This window comes from Citrus clementina, unplaced genomic scaffold (genome assembly GCF_000493195.1).
Source record: "Citrus clementina cultivar Clemenules unplaced genomic scaffold, Citrus_clementina_v1.0 scaffold_7, whole genome shotgun sequence".
Classification (NCBI taxonomy): Eukaryota; Viridiplantae; Streptophyta; class Magnoliopsida; order Sapindales; family Rutaceae; genus Citrus; species Citrus x clementina.
The window spans coordinates 12,907,680-12,926,890 of NW_006262075.1; the positions used below are offsets into that span (position 1 = coordinate 12,907,680).

At 32.9% G+C, this 19,211-nt stretch overlaps 4 protein-coding genes across 4 annotated transcripts; all 4 read left to right on the forward strand.

Moving 5' to 3' along the window:
* LOC112096936 (LRR receptor-like serine/threonine-protein kinase FLS2) lies at positions 1-5,407 on the forward strand. Its single transcript, XM_024181169.1, has 4 exons — positions 1-301; positions 1,529-1,687; positions 1,787-1,861; positions 3,210-5,407. The coding sequence occupies exons 1-4, from the start codon at positions 1-3 to the stop codon at positions 5,405-5,407; spliced, it is 2,733 nt and encodes a 910-aa protein (XP_024036937.1).
* A 5,103-nt stretch (positions 5,408-10,510) lies between these two features.
* LOC112096937 lies at positions 10,511-11,614 on the forward strand. The gene is made up of 2 exons (XM_024181170.1): positions 10,511-10,978; positions 11,051-11,614. Exons 1-2 carry the CDS (start codon positions 10,511-10,513, stop codon positions 11,612-11,614), a joined length of 1,032 nt encoding a protein of 343 aa, XP_024036938.1.
* Positions 11,615-11,959: 345 nt separating this feature from the next.
* Positions 11,960-13,117, forward strand: LOC112096938. The gene has a single exon (XM_024181171.1). The coding sequence runs from the start codon at positions 11,960-11,962 to the stop codon at positions 13,115-13,117; it is 1,158 nt and encodes a 385-aa protein (XP_024036939.1).
* Positions 13,118-14,415: 1,298 nt separating this feature from the next.
* On the forward strand, positions 14,416-14,859 carry LOC112096939 (uncharacterized mitochondrial protein AtMg00310-like). Its single transcript, XM_024181172.1, has one exon. It carries the CDS (start codon positions 14,416-14,418, stop codon positions 14,857-14,859), a length of 444 nt encoding a protein of 147 aa, XP_024036940.1.
* Positions 14,860-19,211: the final 4,352 nt, after the last annotated feature.

The following is a 19,211-nucleotide window of genomic DNA, read 5'->3' on the forward strand; positions in this document are numbered from 1 at the left end:
ATGGGTCTGTTGGAAATCAAGGCCTTCATAAAATCAGTCAGTGATATGCAATATGCAGATGCCATCCTTGTTTCATGGGTTGATAATAGAACCTCTGATTGCTGTAGCTGGGAGAGAATCAAGTGCAACGCCACCACAGGTCGGGTGATGGAACTCTCACTCGGTGATGCTATAAGAGTCAACTCTGTTGACGCTTCTGATGGATTTCCAATTATAAATATGTCCTTATTTGTTCCTTTCCAAGAACTGCACGTGCTTGACTTATGGAACAATAGATTTGAAGGTTGGGACGAGAATAAAGGTAAAATCTATGAAAGGTCATTGCATGCTTTATTTGGATTAAACGCTGATTTAAGTACTGTTGGTGTTTTAAGGATCTTAAGTCTTAAGTGCATTCGTTTCTGTGTACGGTAGAGATTTGATTTCTTATATATTTTCAGGGGAAATAATCCTTTACTTCCCATATTTTAGCTTAGGTGCCCATTTAGTCTTTATATTTTAAAAAATACTTCCAGAAACTTCTATTATTAAATATGTTATAATCTCACTCTTATCTTTTCTTAGCTTTTATAATAATAGCTTTCGAATAAAATTATTGGCATTAATTTTTTTATCTATAAAAAAATTAATTAGCAAATTAACGAATAATTACTAATTAGTAATTTAAAGCAATGTTTAATACCTTTGCAATAATCTTAATAAACTTTTAAAAATTAAGTTATCAAATAAATCATAAAAGTAAAATAATAACAAAATATTTAGAGTAATTTTTATTTTATTTTTTAAGGCTAATTTGATTTCACTTTTTTTTTGTTTCATTAGTATCTCTAATAATATTATTGTAAGGGTATTATTGTAAAAATAAAGAAAAAGTAAGAGTAGGAATATAATATATTTATTAGTAAGAGTGTCCTGAGGAATTTTCTAAAATACAAGAAGTAAGCAAATATTTAACTCAAAATATAGGAATTAAATGACTATTTTGCTCTGTTTGGTACAACTTTTCAACTAGAACTTATTTAAATAGATATTTTATAATAGAACTTTTACTTTAAAAAAAATTAGTTGTTTGGTTGTCAATAAGAGTTTTTGTTAAAAATTTATGAAATTACTTTAATAGACAACTTTTTTAAAGTTATGCATGAAAAGAATAAAATAAAATCGTTAAATAAGTAGAAGATATTTCAACATTTAAAAAAAACTTTTCAACCTCTACTCCAAAAATCCAAAATTAAAACTTTGGCTAGTAGGGGTAAAATAATTTATTTAATCTTCAAAAGCTCTATTAGAAAAACAATCAAATAACAACAAAAATTATGATAAGAACTTATAAGATTAAATAAACACTTATGACCATTAAATAAGTCATGTCAAATAGACATTTTATTCTTTATTCTTATCACGTAGCTATGTACTATCACAACGTAAAAAAAAAAAAAGAAAGAAAGATAGGCCCGATGCTCATATCACTGTTGGGTCAAAACCCCCTTTAATTTTGGTTCTAATTGTGAAAGATTTTCTTTTGCAGCTTCCAACACCCATGGGATTTCGAAACGGTTGAAGATTTTAAATATTGGTTATAATTCCTTCAACGACAGTCTAGTTCCACTTTTGACTTCACTAACTTCTTTGACCACTCTACTCCTTCGAGCCAATGGTTTAAAAGAAGGCTTCAAACCTAAGAAAGGTATGTTTTAAGATTTTATTTCTTTGAACATCAACTATCTTACTCTTTTCTTATAAAAGTTCCAATCTCAATTTCATTTTTCTTTTTTTATTAATTTAGGATTAGCAAATTTGAGAAATTTGGAAGTGTTGGATGTAAGTGGTAACGGACTAACTGGCTCTTTAACAATGCAAGGTACCATTACCTTTTATTTACAGCCCTTTCTACTTAGAGACGGAATTTTATACAAAAGTTGATATTGTCTGCTTTAAGATACTATTGTAACATCTCACAACGTTAAGAAGTGAGTTTCCAGGCTAAGTAGTTTACAAGTCTTGATTTGAGTTGTCCTAACTTACCATACACATTTTGGATTGTAAATCCCAAAACATAATTAATTATTTGATGAGTTGTGTGGCCAAAATAGAGAATATCTCCTTGTTGGGTCTAGATTGTTATACCAATAAACTTGAACTAAGTTTTGTTAATTATAATAGTCCCCCTTGTAGAGTAATTTAATTTCATATCCTTAAATTATATATTATAATTAAGGAACATAAACGTTTTCCTTTTATCAATAAAGCTTTACTCTTACTGTCGACGTTCATCCAAAATAATAATAATAATGAAAGAGTGTAGCTATTAGCACCCCTTCGTTGTCCTAATAAAACCAATCTTCTACTAAAATTACATTTGAAGACCAATTTAAATCTAATTAAACCAATCAATTTTTTTTCCAGGTCTAACTCCTTAAACCCCATGCAAATTTCTTATATATTGTTTCTGCGAATTGATTCATCATCCATCTTTCTCTCGCTCTCTCTCTCCTCTTTTTTTTTTTTTTTGTATGACCTCTCATGTATCTAATTCGTTTGTGTAAATCTAAATAATTTCTTTTCAATTCCATTTTCTTTCTTCTGCAAATTAATTCAAATCATAATTTTCAAGTCAATGATTTTCATTCATAAATTTATCCATAAAAGAACTTCTCATTAAATGTTGCAAAAAATAAAAATAAAATAGAAGAATATGATTTTAAGAGTGAAAAAGCAACTTTAAAAATTAGGAAATAATAATAAATTAGGAGTGTTAATTAAAAGGGTATTTTAGAATTAAAGTAAATATATCTGAAGAGGGGGTGTTAAGAAGATATTTGAGGGGAGCCAATAGTACAGCATAATCTTTTTCGTTGCCTTTCATCTTAATTTATACAAAGTTGATGTCTTGCTACACTAGAAAGATAGTATTACTGTTCACAGCCGTAATTTAAGAATAACGGCTACTACCGTTTCAATCTAATGGTTTATATCAAAGAGTGCTCTGCAAGGACGGTCATATGACTAGTTATTCATCTTGATCTGATCTTCATTTCCTTCAGATTGTTCTTGCTCACTTGCTAAGTCACTTAGAATGTGAGTACATATTTTCCAGGTATTAGATCGAACACCTGATTCATTTCAGGCACATGCATTCAGGCATTAGGTCGAACACCTGATTCATTTCAGCAACGCTTTCTGTCTAACATTTTTTCATTTCCTTTCAGGAATATGTGAGTTGAAGAACCTCGTTGAGTTGAATCTCAGTGGGAATAAATTCGATGGAAGTCTCCCTCAATGTCTCAGCAACCTGACTTACCTTCGAGTTCTTGATCTCTCGTCCAACCAGTTAAGTGGGAGTTTGCCAATATCTGTCTTTGCCAATCTCACATCCCTCGAATATCTATCACTATCTGATAACAAATTTCAAGGATCATTCTCTTTAAGTGTATTAGCTAACCATTCAAGACTTGAGGTTCTCCAAATTTCAAGATTACAGATTGAAACTGAAAACTTTCCATGGCCACCAAAATTTCAATTGAAAGTGCTCAATTTACAGCACTGCAACGTTAGTGGAACCATTCCAAGTTTCCTTCAATATCAGTATGACTTACGATACATTGACCTCTCTCATAACAATTTGGCTGGTACAATTCCCACTTGGTTGCTGCAGAATAACACAAAATTAGAAATCCTGTTTTTGTTCAACAATTTCCTGACAGGACGTCTTCACTTGCCCGACTCAAAACGAGATTTGCTTCATCTGGTTATTTCCAACAACAATTTCATTGGTACGCTTCCGGATAATTTTGGTGTGATCCTTCCGGAATTGGTGTATTTAGACATGTCACAAAATAGTTTTGTAGGCAGTATTCCTCCATCTACTGGCTACATGGAAAGGCTCCTGTTTCTGGATTTGTCTTCCAACAACTTTTCAGGAGAATTACCCAAACAATTTCTCACCGGTTGTGTCTCATTGGAGTTCATGAACCTGTCACATAACCTTTTTGTTGGGCAAATTTTTCCAAAATACATGAATTTGACCCAACTGGCGTGGTTATATTTGAGCGACAATCAGTTTACTGGGAGGCTTGAAGAGGGATTGCTGAATGCTCCTTCATTATATATCCTAGATGTATCCAACAATATGTTATCTGGTCAACTTCCTCATTGGGCAGGTAACTTCTCAAATTTAGATGTTCTTTTAATGTCGAGAAATTCTTTGGAAGGTGATGTTTCCGTTCCACTGAGCAATCTTCAAGTTACTAGAATTCTTGACATCTCCGGAAATAAGTTATATGGGCCCCTAGAATTTTCATCTAATCATTCATCACTTCGGCACCTTTTTCTACATAACAACTCTCTCAATGGTACAATTCCAAATGCATTGTTACAGAGCTCCCAATTGACGACACTCGATTTAAGGGACAATGAATTCTCAGGAAATATTCCGCATTTGATCAATGAGGATTCGAATTTACGTGCTCTTCTTTTGAGAGGGAACAATCTGCAAGGTAATATTCCTGAGCCACTGTGTCATTTAAGGAAACTATCTATTGTCGATATTTCCTGTAATAATCTCAATGGGTCAATACCTTCATGCTTTACCAACATTTCGCTGTGGATGGAAGAGGGTGATTCCTTTAATGGATTTGTAATTTGGCATGGAATCCTTGTACCATTTCCTTCAATGGGTAATTATTATAATTCTATTCTTAGCTTGATGCTGCCGGGAGAAGATTATCGAGAATCAAGTGAACGAGTAGAAATAAAATTCATGGCCAAGAATAGATATGAATCTTACAAAGGAGATGTTCTCAATTACATGACGGGTCTGGATTTGTCAAGCAATGAATTAACCGGAGACATCCCTTCAGAAATCGGACTCCTTCAAGAGCTGCATGCGTTGAATCTGTCACATAATCATTTTTCAGGATCTATACCGAGGAATTTTTCTAATTTGAAGATGATAGAGAGCATGGACCTCTCTTACAATGAATTAAGTGGCCGAATTCCTCTTGAATTGTCTGAGCTAAACTATTTAGCAATTTTTAATGTGTCATACAACGATTTGTTAGGGCCAGTTCCTAATTCAAGGCAGTTTGCGAACTTTGATGAAAACAATTACAGAGGAAATCCACTTCTCTGTGGTCCACCAGTCCTGAAGAATTGCAGCAGTGACCTACCACCACCACTACCAACGACACCAGCAGAAGAAGATGAATCTGCAATTGATAAGGTGGCATTCAATTGGAGTTTTGCTGCATCGTATGTGGCAGTGATATTGGGGTTGATGGCAATCCTTTTGTTGAACTCTTATTGGCGTAGGCAATGGTTTCTTTTAGTTGATGCATGCATAGATTCATCGTGTTTCTATTTTCTGTACAAACTTGCATTCTACCGGCGCCGACTTGGGCAATCATAGGCCGGGCTGTACTAATCTTTTAAACTCTAATTGGCCCAGGCAATGGTTCTGTTATTACCAATGAATAATTTCAGTTGGTTGGCCTCTTGGAATGAAAGCAATAGAAGCCATGCGTTTTCAGAGGGAGGGTAAGAGGAGGGGAAAAGTGAAGATACTATATTATATATATAGTAGTTCTCTCACGCGGACATCCACAACTTAAAAAATATGCGGACACTCACGTTTCGACCGTTGGATCCTATCAACGGCTGAATTAAGTCGTGAAGTAAAGGCGTCAAGGCGACTCCTGACATTTTCTGTGTGTGGGCCCGTCTTCAAAACTTTGGAAAGAAAATTATTTCTTTTATTTAATGGGGACCACGTGAATATAAAAACAGTATACAAGTTTTAAGTTTCTCTCTCTTCTTCCAACTCCATCTTCCCACACCCAAGAAGCCAAGTCGTTGGATCATCTTCATCATCAACGGCAACGTGGCCGGAGATGACGTGTCCAACATGTTACTCTTCTAATTTTCCTCAGCTGTGGCTTAAATGCCTCATTTTGCTCTTCTTTCACGAACTTTCAAGTTTCTTAGGAATGTCCTGGCCCGTGTTTTTTCTTCTTCAATTTCCGCTATTTTTGTTTTTTTTTTTGTGGAGAAAATCTTCAGTTAGAGACTGGGCGGAGACAACATATTGATTCACTGTGGTAGGGATGTCAATGGGGCAGATATGGGTTGGATCTACTCTGCTCCAGATCCAAATCCATAATAAAAATCAAGATCCGTATCTGCTCCAGATTCGTTATGAATCCATATTTTTCGCTCCATATCCAGATCTAAAAAAGAAATAAATATCTATATCCGCTCCAAATCTGAAAAAAAATTAAAATCCAAATCTGCTCTAGATCCGTCATGAATTCTAAAATTCCGTAATAAAAAAGTAATAATTTTTTAGATTGAAAATTGAAGGCTAAAATGTATTGATAACAAATAAATTATATAATTTTTCTCAAAAATATAATAAATATTGTAGCTTATACTTCTATACCAAAACAACAAATAAGAAATATAATAAAATATCATTCAGAAGTAATTGCAGGAGTAAGATCAATCTAATATTCTATTGTCTCCTTCATCATTCTAATATCCACGATACACCTACCATCATCCCTACAACATTACATAATGACATATAAATTAAATATGATTTATATTCAGTCCTTTATTATTTTTATTATGACCATATTCCTTAAAAATTATTTGGCCAATATGATAAAATAAATTACCAGGTTATATTACTTGGATTGCAATTTGAATATTGCATGTACATGCTTTGAGGTTGGCTGACCTTTAAATTTACAAAACTAACCTTTAAGTTTTAAGAGTTTAAATACATGGTAAATACTACTAATATGCTATGAATAAAGTTTATTATCATTATCATTCCACAATTATTAAGAAACTTTTAAAATTAAATAAAATTAAAAGATGAGTGGATATGGATATGGATTTAGATATTAAGATAGATCCATATCTGCTCCAGATCCGTCTTAGATCCGCACATCGATATCCAAATCCGATCCAAATCCATTTTAAACCGATCCAAATCCGATCCGATTGGATTTGGATCACATGGATCTTGGATCAAATCCAATCCATTGCCATCCCTACACTGTGGCTTATTCAACGGTAATATAAAAAATTTTTAAAAGTAATAAAATATAAATTTAAAAAATTTATAATACTTCAGCATATGTTTACAATTGTTTTTTATGAGTTTTCATACATTGATACATTGCATTACAACTTTATTATCAATGTTATTAAATAAGTCTTTTTCTATGTAAACAACCAAAATAAAAAGATGTTTAAGGATTTTTTATGTGGGCTGGACTACCCGTGGAATTAGAAAATATAAGATTAATAAAAAATTTATTAATGAGTTTGTGGGCCGTCTAAAAATTAAATTAATGTTAATATTTATGAGTTTGATTTTAATTTACAAAGCCGGGTCTGCCTACAGTGCAACAGTTACACAGTACCCCACCTTGTGTCTTTTTTTAACTCAGCCAATGGATCAACGGCTAAAGTGTTCAACGGCCAGGATGTGTTCAATTGGTTATTAACACTTAAGTCCCTACTGTTTATTACAAAATCATAAAAGCTAAAATTTTTTAAATATTCACTTACATAATTTCTGTTGTTTTAAATTTTTTAAAATTTGATCCATTGACTTAATTTGATCATAAAAATGATTGATGGTGTAAATATAATAATGTAATATCACATAAAATTTTTAAACACATGAAAATTTGATAAATGTAAATAATATTTTTTGTTATATAATATATATTTAATGTAAAATAAATAAATTGAATATGTTTTAAGAACATAGGTTATTAACTTTGATACTTTAGAAAATTATAAAATAAAAAAGGTGAAATTTCAAAATAAGAAACATGTAAAAAGTCTTAGGTTGTAAAATTTTATTATTTTAATATTACAAAACTTTACTTTTTTATTACATGTTTGTTTTTAGCATTAGTTGACATGTTAGTTTATTTATACATACAATGTGTTAATTTACCTATAAAATATCAATATATATAGCCCAACAAAGTTATAGAAAGATAAATAAAGAATAATATAAAAGGAAGTCAATTTATTTTTTAAAGAATATTTCAAAAGCATTTGAGCTTCGTGTTTCTTGAGAATTATCATTTTTTAAAGATATTTGAGCTTGTGAATCTTGCTGTAATGATAATTTATTATTTATTCTTGATTAAAAACAATTGAATAGTAAATTTATTGATTTTCAAATGCTCTTTTAAATATAGGGTAGTTACTTAATTTTTATTGTATTAGCCTAAACTTTGTGATGATAGCTAATCAACCATTGCAAAAGTTCTACCACGATTATCTTTACTTTCTCTATATCCCTCTAGACCACCATCACTCAAAAAGTTAAAGGTCTGTTTGGCACACTATAATATATTATATTGTATTATATTATGTAATGCACATGTATTATATTATATTATATTACATTAGCAGTATATTATAATAATTATTATAAAATTATACAACGTTTGGTAATTGGTATTATCCTGCATTAATTTTTTACTAATATTAAACTAAAATTATTTAAAATTATTATTAATTATATTAAATTATTATTTTCATATTAATTATTTTTAAATAAATATAATATGATATAATAAAATAATATTATAGTATAATTTATTTTTATATTTTTATCTATTATAATAAAAAATAAAAAATAATTAAAATATATTTAATGCTTAATTAAGGCAAAATAATAATAATGATAGTGGTATTACTTAAAAGTCAAAACAAAAAAAATTATCAAGTTTAATGATGATGATGACGACGACGACGACGACATTAATATTTATATAATAATTAGAATAATAAGATTAATAAAATTTATTAATATTAATAAAATAATATTAACAATAATTAATAATAAATTTAATATATTTTAATAATAGTGACAATAATAAAATCAATAAATAATAATAATAATAACAACTAATTAAAGCAATCATAACAATTAAAATAATAAATTTTAATATTAATAATATTAATATAATAATAATGACATTAATAAATAATAATAATAATAACAGTTAAAATGTTTTTCAAAAGTCATTTTATGATTTTATCCAGAGAAAAAGACCTATATATAAAAATTTGTAAGAGCATCTCCAAAAGACTATAAATTTTACTCTTCAAATATTTATTTGCTTACCTATGTGGCAAATAGATGAGTGAAAAAAGATATTATTCTCCAAAAAACTCTTCAAATAGAAATGAGTTAATATTATTTTAATTTAATAACTATTTTTTTAAAGAAAAAGTCAATAGTAATTAAAGCACCTTTCTCTTTTTCTTCAACAAAAAGTAATAAAATATAAATTGAAGAGGAAGAAAGTAACTCTTCAAATTTGAAGAGAGAGAATCATTTCTTATTTGAAGAATCTTAATTAGAGTGTCTTTTGGAGCCTTAAATGTTGATGTGACTCTTCAAATAAGTAATAAAATCTATTACTTATTTGAAGAGTCTTTTGGTGATGCTCTAACTTATAGTATTTATTCAGTTTTCTTATAAAATATAGGATAGTGTAGTGTGATTTTTGGAAAAAGACAAAATTCAGTGGTACCGTGCAACTGTTGCACGATAGGCGGACCCAAGAAGCCCATCTCTTTTGATTTGAATTTAAAAATTTGGAGTGTGGGAATTTAAGTGTAATTATGTATTGCGGGTTTGACTATAAACTAGTGGGGGCTTCAAAAAAATTTATTGAAAATTTTAGGAAAACTAAATTAATTATTAAAGGATTTCTTTTCCCAGTTGAATCTGCCCCTGATTAGAGATACCTTTAAGCTTGATTATTTAGATGGGTCGTTAAGTTTTATTTATTTTTATTGGGTAACGTACCGAAGTGTTTTTTCCTTCTTTTGCTTCATCTTCTTCGATTGGAAGGAGATAATTTTGATGATGGAAAGATGGAGAAGCAAAAATGGTGATGATGATGACTGTATATTGATCTTTATAAAGGTTAGTTTTGGAAAAAAAAAAGAGGAAAGGAATTAAAAAAATCTACATTCAATTTTCATCTGTGCGTGAGTGAGAGTACCGCCAAATCTCGTTGGGTCTTGGGTGTGGGGAGATGGAAATAGGAGAAGAGAAAAAAAAATAATAATATAGTATGTTGTATTTTTATATTGAGTAGTTTTTAGTTGAATCCTTATTACTTGTAAAAAGAAAAAATAAAAAATAGAGACCAGAAGTTTGTAAAATGGATCAATTAATGAAGAATTAAAAGTCATCTTAAGATGACATTGCACTGGGGTAGAATTTGGGTCTTCCTTCGAAAAGCTCTCTCTCCTTTAGAGAGGCTTGAATGGAAGTATTGAGGGGTCGTAAGGACTCATGTGGTCACTCCCTTTGAGTGGAAGGTAATCCAAAACAGTCAGCTTTTGGGATTGGTGAGCTGGTTGAGAAAGCTTCGAAAGCAATAGTTAGTGTAGAGCGTTGGGGCACGATTTAAAGCTAGCGAGCCGAAATAACTTACTCCATGTCCAAGCATTAACTACCATGGATACTGAAGAGCTAATTCGCAAGTGTCAAGCAATAACTATCAGAGAGGAAGACAAAGCCAAAATAACGCTGGAGGTGAATTTGGAAAAAAAGAAAGAACAAATGATGGCAGGATGCTTAGTGGGCAAAGTACTTCTCACAAAGGGAGTAAATAAAGAGGGTCTTAAGGCTGCGTTACAGCAGGTGTGGAGGACTTTCAAAGAAGTCAAGATCGAAAGCATGGGAAACAACATCTTCATGTTCAAATTTGCTGAAGAAGCAGACAAAAAAAGAATGCTAAAAGGGGGACCATGGCACTTCGACAGGGCCTTGACTGTGCTCGCTGAGCCAAGGGGGATTGGGGAAGTCGCAAAACAATCTTTTACTCATACATCCTTTTGGGTGCAGATTCGTAATGTCTCACTGGCGTGTATGGATAAAGATTTTCTCCGGGACTTGGGCGGGAAGATTGGATCAGTAGAGGAGGTTCAAACGAATGATAATGGAGATTGTATTGGAGAATTTGCCAGAATAAGAGTCTCAATTAATATAACATAGCCGCTAGAGAAGATTCTATTTCTAAAGCAAGAAGGTGAAACTGATATCCCAATTCCGGTGGTTTATGAACACTTGCCGGATTTTTGTTATTGCTGTGGAATTATTGGACATCAATACAAAGAGTGTGGCAAGTACCAAGACCACCCAAGAGAAGATCTACCATATGGGAGTTGGATGAAAGCGATTACGGTAGGGGGTTTTACAAAGAGGAATCAGAACAAGGAAAGGTGGAACTATGGGGCTGGTAAATCGGATGAAAAATCAGCAAGCTCAGGAAATCACAGCTTCCCGCAACAGCAAGGGCAAAACCAAGAAAACCCGATAGGGGCAAACGGGTCGATACCAAGTGAGAAGGAAATGGGGCAAACCATGGAGCATGCCAAGAAGGATGTGGTAGGAGGAGTAGCTGAGCAACAATTAATGCGAGAAGTGATACAGTCAGCGGAAAAAAAGCAAAATGACGGCAACAAGCAAGCTGGGGAAACTGGCAATGCAACAGCCCCAAGGAAAATGGGCACACAAGCGGGAAATGGCATTCCAAAAGAGAGGGAAAAATGCAAATAAGTCATGAAGAGGAAGCTGAAATAAACGATGGGCCGGAAATATCTCAACTACAGCCCAATAAGAGGAAGTGGAAGAAATTAACTAGAGATCTAAGCGAGGGGGGGGGGGGGAAATGGAGTTACGAGCTCGGAAAAGGCTAAAGGTAAAAAAATTCGGGCAGAGCCCAAGGAAAAAAACAAAGCTCTCTAGCCCCAATAAGCTCGAGACAAACAATCTGGTGCATGTCTCTCCAACAACAAGACTTCAGCTGGGTTGGGAACCGTTGGTACTGGAAAAAGTGGTAGTCATGGAAGCAAACAATTTGGAGATATCGGCGGAGGCTGGTGGCCAGTCCCGCCGGAAGCTATGAATATCCTCAGCTGGAATGTTCGGGGTCTGGGGAATCCCCGAGCATTTCAAGCCTTAAGAAAAATCCTCCAATTGCATGGTGCTCAGCTGGTGTTTTTGTGTGAAACAAAGGTATCAACCATGCAAATGAATGTGATTGCAAATAAGCTGAGTTTTGAGAATTGCCTCGCGGTGAACTGTAATGGAAGAGGAGGCGGAATAGCAATGCTCTGGAAGTCAGATATTGGGGTGCAAATTAATTCATACAGTCAGCACCACATTGATGCCGAAACTCAAATACCAAATGGAAATCGAATGCGAGTTACAGGAGTGTACGGACATCCGAAAACAGGACAGAAAAAACACACTTGGATGCTCCTCAGGCGGCTGGCGGTTTTATCTTCTAGCCCTTGGTTGTGTTGTGGAGACTTTAATGAAATTTTACATCCGGATGAGAAGAGTGGCGGCAATGACAGGAACGTGAATTTAATTAATGATTTCAGAGAAGTTTTGAGAGATTGTGGCTTAAAGGATGTCGGGTATCGGGGGTATGCTTTTACTTGGAATAATGGAAGATATGGGCAGGGATTCATGGAAGAAAGGTTGGATAGATTTGTTTGCAATAAAGCTTGGAGTGACAGATTTGTGGACTGTGAAGCAAGCAACCTTGACACCTGGACTTCGGATCATTGTCCCGTGCTGATGGCTGTTCAGGAGAGAAGTGGGGGCATGAACCAAAGGGGTAGACATTCCTCGCAAATCCATTATGAGGATACGTGGAGCTCGTATGACGTGTGCAAAGAGATAATCAAGGAGGAATGGAGTTTGTATAGAAATTGGAACAGTGAAGATCCAGCCCAATCCTTTCGACAAGCAACAAAAGATTCGATGGGTAGGCTGTTGGGGTGGAGCAAGCTGGAGTTTAGAAAGCGTGACAAAAAATTGGAGAAGCTAAAGAATCAGCTGCGGGAGTTAAAACAAAGAAGGGTGCAATATGAAAATGGTGAGGAAATTCGAAAGGTGGAGAAGCAAATCCAAAATATCCTCATGGATGAAGAAATCTACTGGAAGCAACGCTCAAGAGTAGATTGGCTCAAGGAGGGGGACAAAAACACAAAATTCTTTCATGGCAAAGCGACGGCAAGAAGGAAAAAAAAACAGAATTTAGGGGATTGAAGATAATTTCGGGAGATGGATTGAGAAGCCAAAAGAAGTGGAGCATGAGTTTTGCAATTATTTCACCAATCTTTTTACAGAACCCAGTCGAGACAGGATCAAATTGCAGCAGCCTTGGAAGGAATAACTCCGAGAGTTTCAGCCAGCATGAATGAGAGTTTGGAGGAACCGTTTACAGCCGAGGAAGTTTTGGAAGCTTTGAGTCAAATGTGCCCAACGAAGGCTCCGGGGCCGGATGGTTTGCTAGCAGTGTTTTACCAAAAGCATTGGCATACAGTTAAGGAGGGAGTGCTCACCACTTGTCTGCATATCCTCAATTCACAAGGTACCATATGCCCTCTAAATCACACTTATATTGCTTTGATACCAAAAGTCGGGAAGCCTAGGAAAGTGATAGACTTTGGGCCTATTAGTTTGTGCAATGTTATCTATAGAATTGTAGCTAAGACAGTTGCTAATAGATTTAAGCAAATTTTGCACAAAATCATCTCTCCGTCGCAAAGTGCCTTCATCCCCAATAGGTTGATCACTGACAACATCATAGTTGGCTACGAATGTTTGCACAAGATAAGGCATTGTAAAGGCAAGCGAAATGGATTAATTGCATTAAAGCTGGATGTTAGTAAAGCTTATGACAGATTGGAATGGAATTTCCTAGAGCAAACTTCGAAAAAACTAGGCTTCTCGCATCAATGGATTAGCTTGATCATGAGGTGCATTAGTTCGGTTTCCTTCTCTGTGTTAATAAATGGCTCAATGAAAGGCTTAATTAAACCCCAAAGGGGCTTAAGACAAGGTTGCCCCCTCTCTCCGTATTTGTTTATTACATGTGCAGAGGCTTTTTCTTCCTTGCTGCAACAGGTTGAGCAACAACGGCTTATTCATGGGCTATCATTTGGAAACGATTTGAAGATTTCGCACCTTTTATTTGCTGATGACAGCCTTGTCTTCAGCAGAGCTTCCATGGCCGACTGTCAAAATCTGAAGATGATCCTTGAGTGCTACTCCACAGCTTTCGGTCAAATTTTTAATTTCGAGAAATCTTCTCTTTTTCTTAGTGGCAATGTACAGCAAGATCAAGCTGAGGCAATTGGGAATCTCTTTCAGCTCAATATTGTGTCGAGACATGAAAAATATTTAGGCTCGCCGTCTATGATCGGGAGAAAGAGAAGCAGCTTTTTCAATGACATCAAGCTGAAGGTTTTCAATAAGATCTCAAGCTGGCGGCATAATGTTTTTCTTGTGGAGGGAAAGAAGTCTTAATCAAAGCTGCTGTTCAAGCCATCCCAGCCTACGCAATGAGCGTTTTTAAAATTCCGATGGGCGTTTGTGATGATATTCAAAGAATGGTGGCAAAGTTCTGGTGGGGTTCCAAGAGGGAAGGGAGGAATATTCATTGGGCGAAGTGGGAAAAGATGAGTCAAGCTAAGTGTAATGGAGGGATGGGATTTTATGATTTTTCAAGTTTTAACCGAGCCCTTCTAGCAAAGCAAGGCTGGAGGATTCAGCAATGTCCAGACTCGCTAGTGGCAAGGGTCCTGCAAGCCAAGTATTTCCAGTCAAAAAATTTCTTGGATGCAAAGCTCGGCTCAAACCCTTCATATATTTGGAGAAGCATTCTGTGGAGAAGGAAAATTATTTGCTCGGGCTCTAAGTGGAGAGTTGGCAATGATCAGAAAATTCATATTCATAAGGCTAATTGGATTCCACAGCCTTCAACATTCCAGCCAGTGGTTAATTGAAATCTCTTTTCAAAAAAAAAAAAAAAGATGACATTGCACTGTCCGTCTCATTGTTGACACAAAGAATATGGACAATTTTTGTAAGTTATAACATTAATTGTGGCTGAGATAATATAAAAATATTATTTAATTTAAACTATTAATATCTGTGAATAAATAAAGAATAAGGACGCGGTTCAATGGGTTTTTTTTATTAAAATACCCTCAGTGCTGTTAACTTTTATAACGAATAAATTAAATTAAAAACTTAAATGACGAAAATTTAAATTTAAAAGAATTTAATTGATTCATTTTACATTTTTTTTTAAAAATTGTTCGTATAGACAATAAAGACTCAACTAAAAATTACCCAACATAAAAATACAATATACTATATTCATTTTACAAGCCTCCGGGCTCCGGCCACTTCGCCGATGATGAAGATGATTCAACGATTTGGCTTCTTAGGTGCGGAAGATGGGATTGGGAGAAGAAAGTAATTAAAAACAATTATATTGTGTTTTTATTTCATATGGTCCCATTGAATAGAAGACATGGTTTTTTTTTTTCAAAGTTTTGAAGACCGGGCCCATTGACAGAAATGTCAGTACTTGTCTCTACTTTACAACTTAATTCAGCCGTTGATGGGATCCAACGGTAGAAACGTGAGTGTCTGCAAATTTTTGAAGTTGCGGGTGCCCGCGTGAGAGAACCACCGTATATATATATTTGGTAAAATTCAATTAGGATTCACAAAATTAAATTGGCCGGCCCAGCCTATGGTCTTGGCTCCGCCGGCGGGCCAAATTGAACTTAAGAGTAAACTTGAGAAACAGGGCTCAATTGGGGGGAATTCTAAAATAAGTAATGTAACCAACTAATGCGTAAATGATATTCATGTGTACCAAACTTGATCTGAGTTAAAATTGTTATTTTAATTGAGGAACAACATTCAAAGCAAACTTATTTGGGTATATATCTATTACATCACTGCACATCCTCAGCAAAGGAACATAATGAAGTCTAATTACAACATAATTTTGATAGCATCAGAAACGTTGTCGTTCAATGGGGACTTTCTTCATCAAGGTCTCACTTTAGATTGCATTAATAGCTTCGGTTCAAGTGCATGGATCCAGAGGTTGCATGGAAAAAGAGAGAACAATTTTGCTGGAAATCATCATAAGCTTAAAAATACAAGCTTCAGACCTTTCCACGGACTGGCCTGCAAGTGTGAGAGGGGTGATAAGAAAATTATTTCACATCAGCGAGCTTAAAAATTTCGGTTTCATGCAACTCTTAACGCTTCATCTAACTTTTGAGTGCGTTTGGCATACTGTATTGTATTATGCTGTATTGTATTATTTTAATACTGAGGTATTATATTATACTGTATTGTATTAGTACTGTATTATAATAATAATGTACAATGTTTGGTGTTAAATTGTACTATATTAATTTTTTTGTGATTAATTTAAATTATATATTATATTATATTATATTAATATTTTATATTTTATATTTTTATTAATTTTAAATTAATATTTTTCAAATTTATTCATATTTAAGTATTTATTATTAGTTATATTATATTATAAATTTATTAATAAGTTATAATGTAAAAATAAAAATATTATATAATATTATATTAAATTAAAAAGTCATATTATTATTATTATTATTATTATTATTATTATTATTATTATTATTATTATTATAAAGTAAAAACAAAAAGCAAAAAACAAAAACAAAAGCAAAAGAAGGAAAAGAAAAAAAAACGTAAGTTAATGCGGTAACTAGCATTAATTTAGCTTAAACCCAATTCACAGTCGGGTTTTTATTTTTCTTTTTCTTTTTTTGAAACAAAGAAATCAAGTTTTCACTTTTTGTCTCCGTGATCACAATATCTCATATTTAAAATCAAGGTGCTGGATGCTTGTTGTCAAGTGTTTGACAGCATACCTTAAGGCGGTAAATATTATGCAGTTCAAGATATACTGCAAATTAGATGGTTTTTCTTGTGATAATCATACGAGGCAACAAGCAAACGGAGCATCTAGAAGGTTTGTGCCAAGATTGATAAAAAAATATGAGAGATAAGCATGTGAGTCACCGAGGAGCATGAAAGACAAAATGTACAATGCAATCAAGACCATTTATCAATTGTTAGAGCTGTTATGATTTTGCACCTTTATGTGATATAAATATTGAATTAAAAAGAATTCAATGCAGGCTACATAATTTTAACATTATTGTCTATGCATTGCAGTGTTCTGCTTTAGCATATAACGTTTGCATTTTTAAAATCTCCCATTAAGTAGCCATAGTCTATCACAATAAGCCATATAGATGGTTTTATATCACAATTATCTTTATCCCATGATAGTCTTGAGGTTGACAATCGATCTACTATTATTTAAATGGGAAAAGGATTGATACACCTCAATTGTTTAAAAAAATATATATAAACTCTTTAATATTTTAAAAAATATATTTAAATCTTAATTTCTTAAAGGATTCTGTTAATTTTAATAAAAAAATTATTTTTAACTTATAATTATCATTATCTCCTTCTAACATATAAATCAATGTATTAACTATAGACACGTCATCAAAAAATAATTACTGTTTACACAATTCACCCACTAATTATAAATAAAATCATGAACATATACCCTTATTTATATGCACAAGGCAAACCATTTAAACTTCCATGATCAAATTGGAAAAAAGGGCCAGTTAAAAAAAAATAAAAAACTGTTACAACAATACTTACTGAATCTTAATAATATTAATTACATATCAAATTGACATGAAATCATCAATGCATTCACCATAACATCACCATCTTCAATGGCCTCCATTTCCCTCCATCCCCACCCCTCAACTTTACCATTCTACCCCTCAATCTCAACCCCATCATCAACTTCAGCTACGGAACCTTGAAATCTACTTGCTGTCCCTCCATTCATCAATCCAATGACTCAAGAATCGAGACCAATATCAAACAACAAAACAAAAGGAATAGGTCAGCTAAGAACCGTGATCAATCAGCAACAAGAAGGCTAAACTGCCACCAATCAAGCATTACTTAATGCAGATATCAAAGATCAACATGCAAAAAGATTAAAAAAGAGAGAGAAAGAGAGAGAGAGCAGCCACAATATGAAACGTAATTATCACCTTGCACTGAGCATTGAGCTCTTCTTTGATTTCAGGGAATTCTCCTTTTTTGGTCATAGAAGTACCTTGAATCATGACTGCCCATCTTTGTTTAATTTCTCTCCTCCTCCTATGAGCTCTCCCTTTTTCTCGCTTTAGAGACTTCAACGATGAACAACAACTACATGAAAATTTTGCTTCTGGAAGAACCGGCTTCAGGGCTGCGTCAGACGGCACGAGCTGCGGCTGGGCTGTGTGCGGCAGGTTAGGCATGGGAATTCCACTGTTTTAAGGGTTTTGTTTTGTGATTTTTAGAGGAAGGTTTTTGGATAAATTACCAGTTATTAGTAAGTTAATGTACCATATTAACGTTTTAATTGCTTAAACAAACAAAATCTATTAAAAAGATGTCTTGTTTAAAACATTAAAGAGTTTTGTGTCCCTCTTTTTTTATACATTTAAGGTGTATAAGTCATTTTTCCTATTTAAATAGCTTCATTTTTAAATATATATAGGGAAAAGGATAGTAACAGCCTCAAAATTTGAGAAAATGATCATATAAATCCCAAAGTTTCTAAAAAAGGATATCAAGACCCTTTTCAACCATAATACTCTTTAGCTCCATCAATCCAAAAATAAAAAATAAAAATTTGACTCCAATGTTTCATAAAATAGAAATATAATATTAAAATAAGTGTAATAATATACAAATTTAAATAATATATAAATTTTAAAATAATCTCAATATGAAAAATATTTTAATATTTTGCAATCTATTAGAAATATTTTTATTATATTAAAATAAAATTTCTAATAAATAGAAACATACCAAAAAGACAAAAATGATAGAGCCACTAACAATTTTGTACAAATTGCTATGTAGAAACTGATATAGCATGAAGAGTATAAAATAATTTTAATATTATTACTACGTGAGATATACTTTATTAATTGTAAAATCTATTTAATCCAAAGATTTACTTGAATCTTTATAATGAATATATTATTAAGATATATATAATAATTTACATTTAAATAATTTTAAATATTGCAGTTTTTTAATATATATATACACTAAGGTAACGAACTATAAAATTTTTAGTAAAAACAATATAAATAATTTAATTTGACTAGTAGACTACATATCTATATATATATATATATATATATATATATATATATATATATATATATGTCGAAGCCTAGCCGGC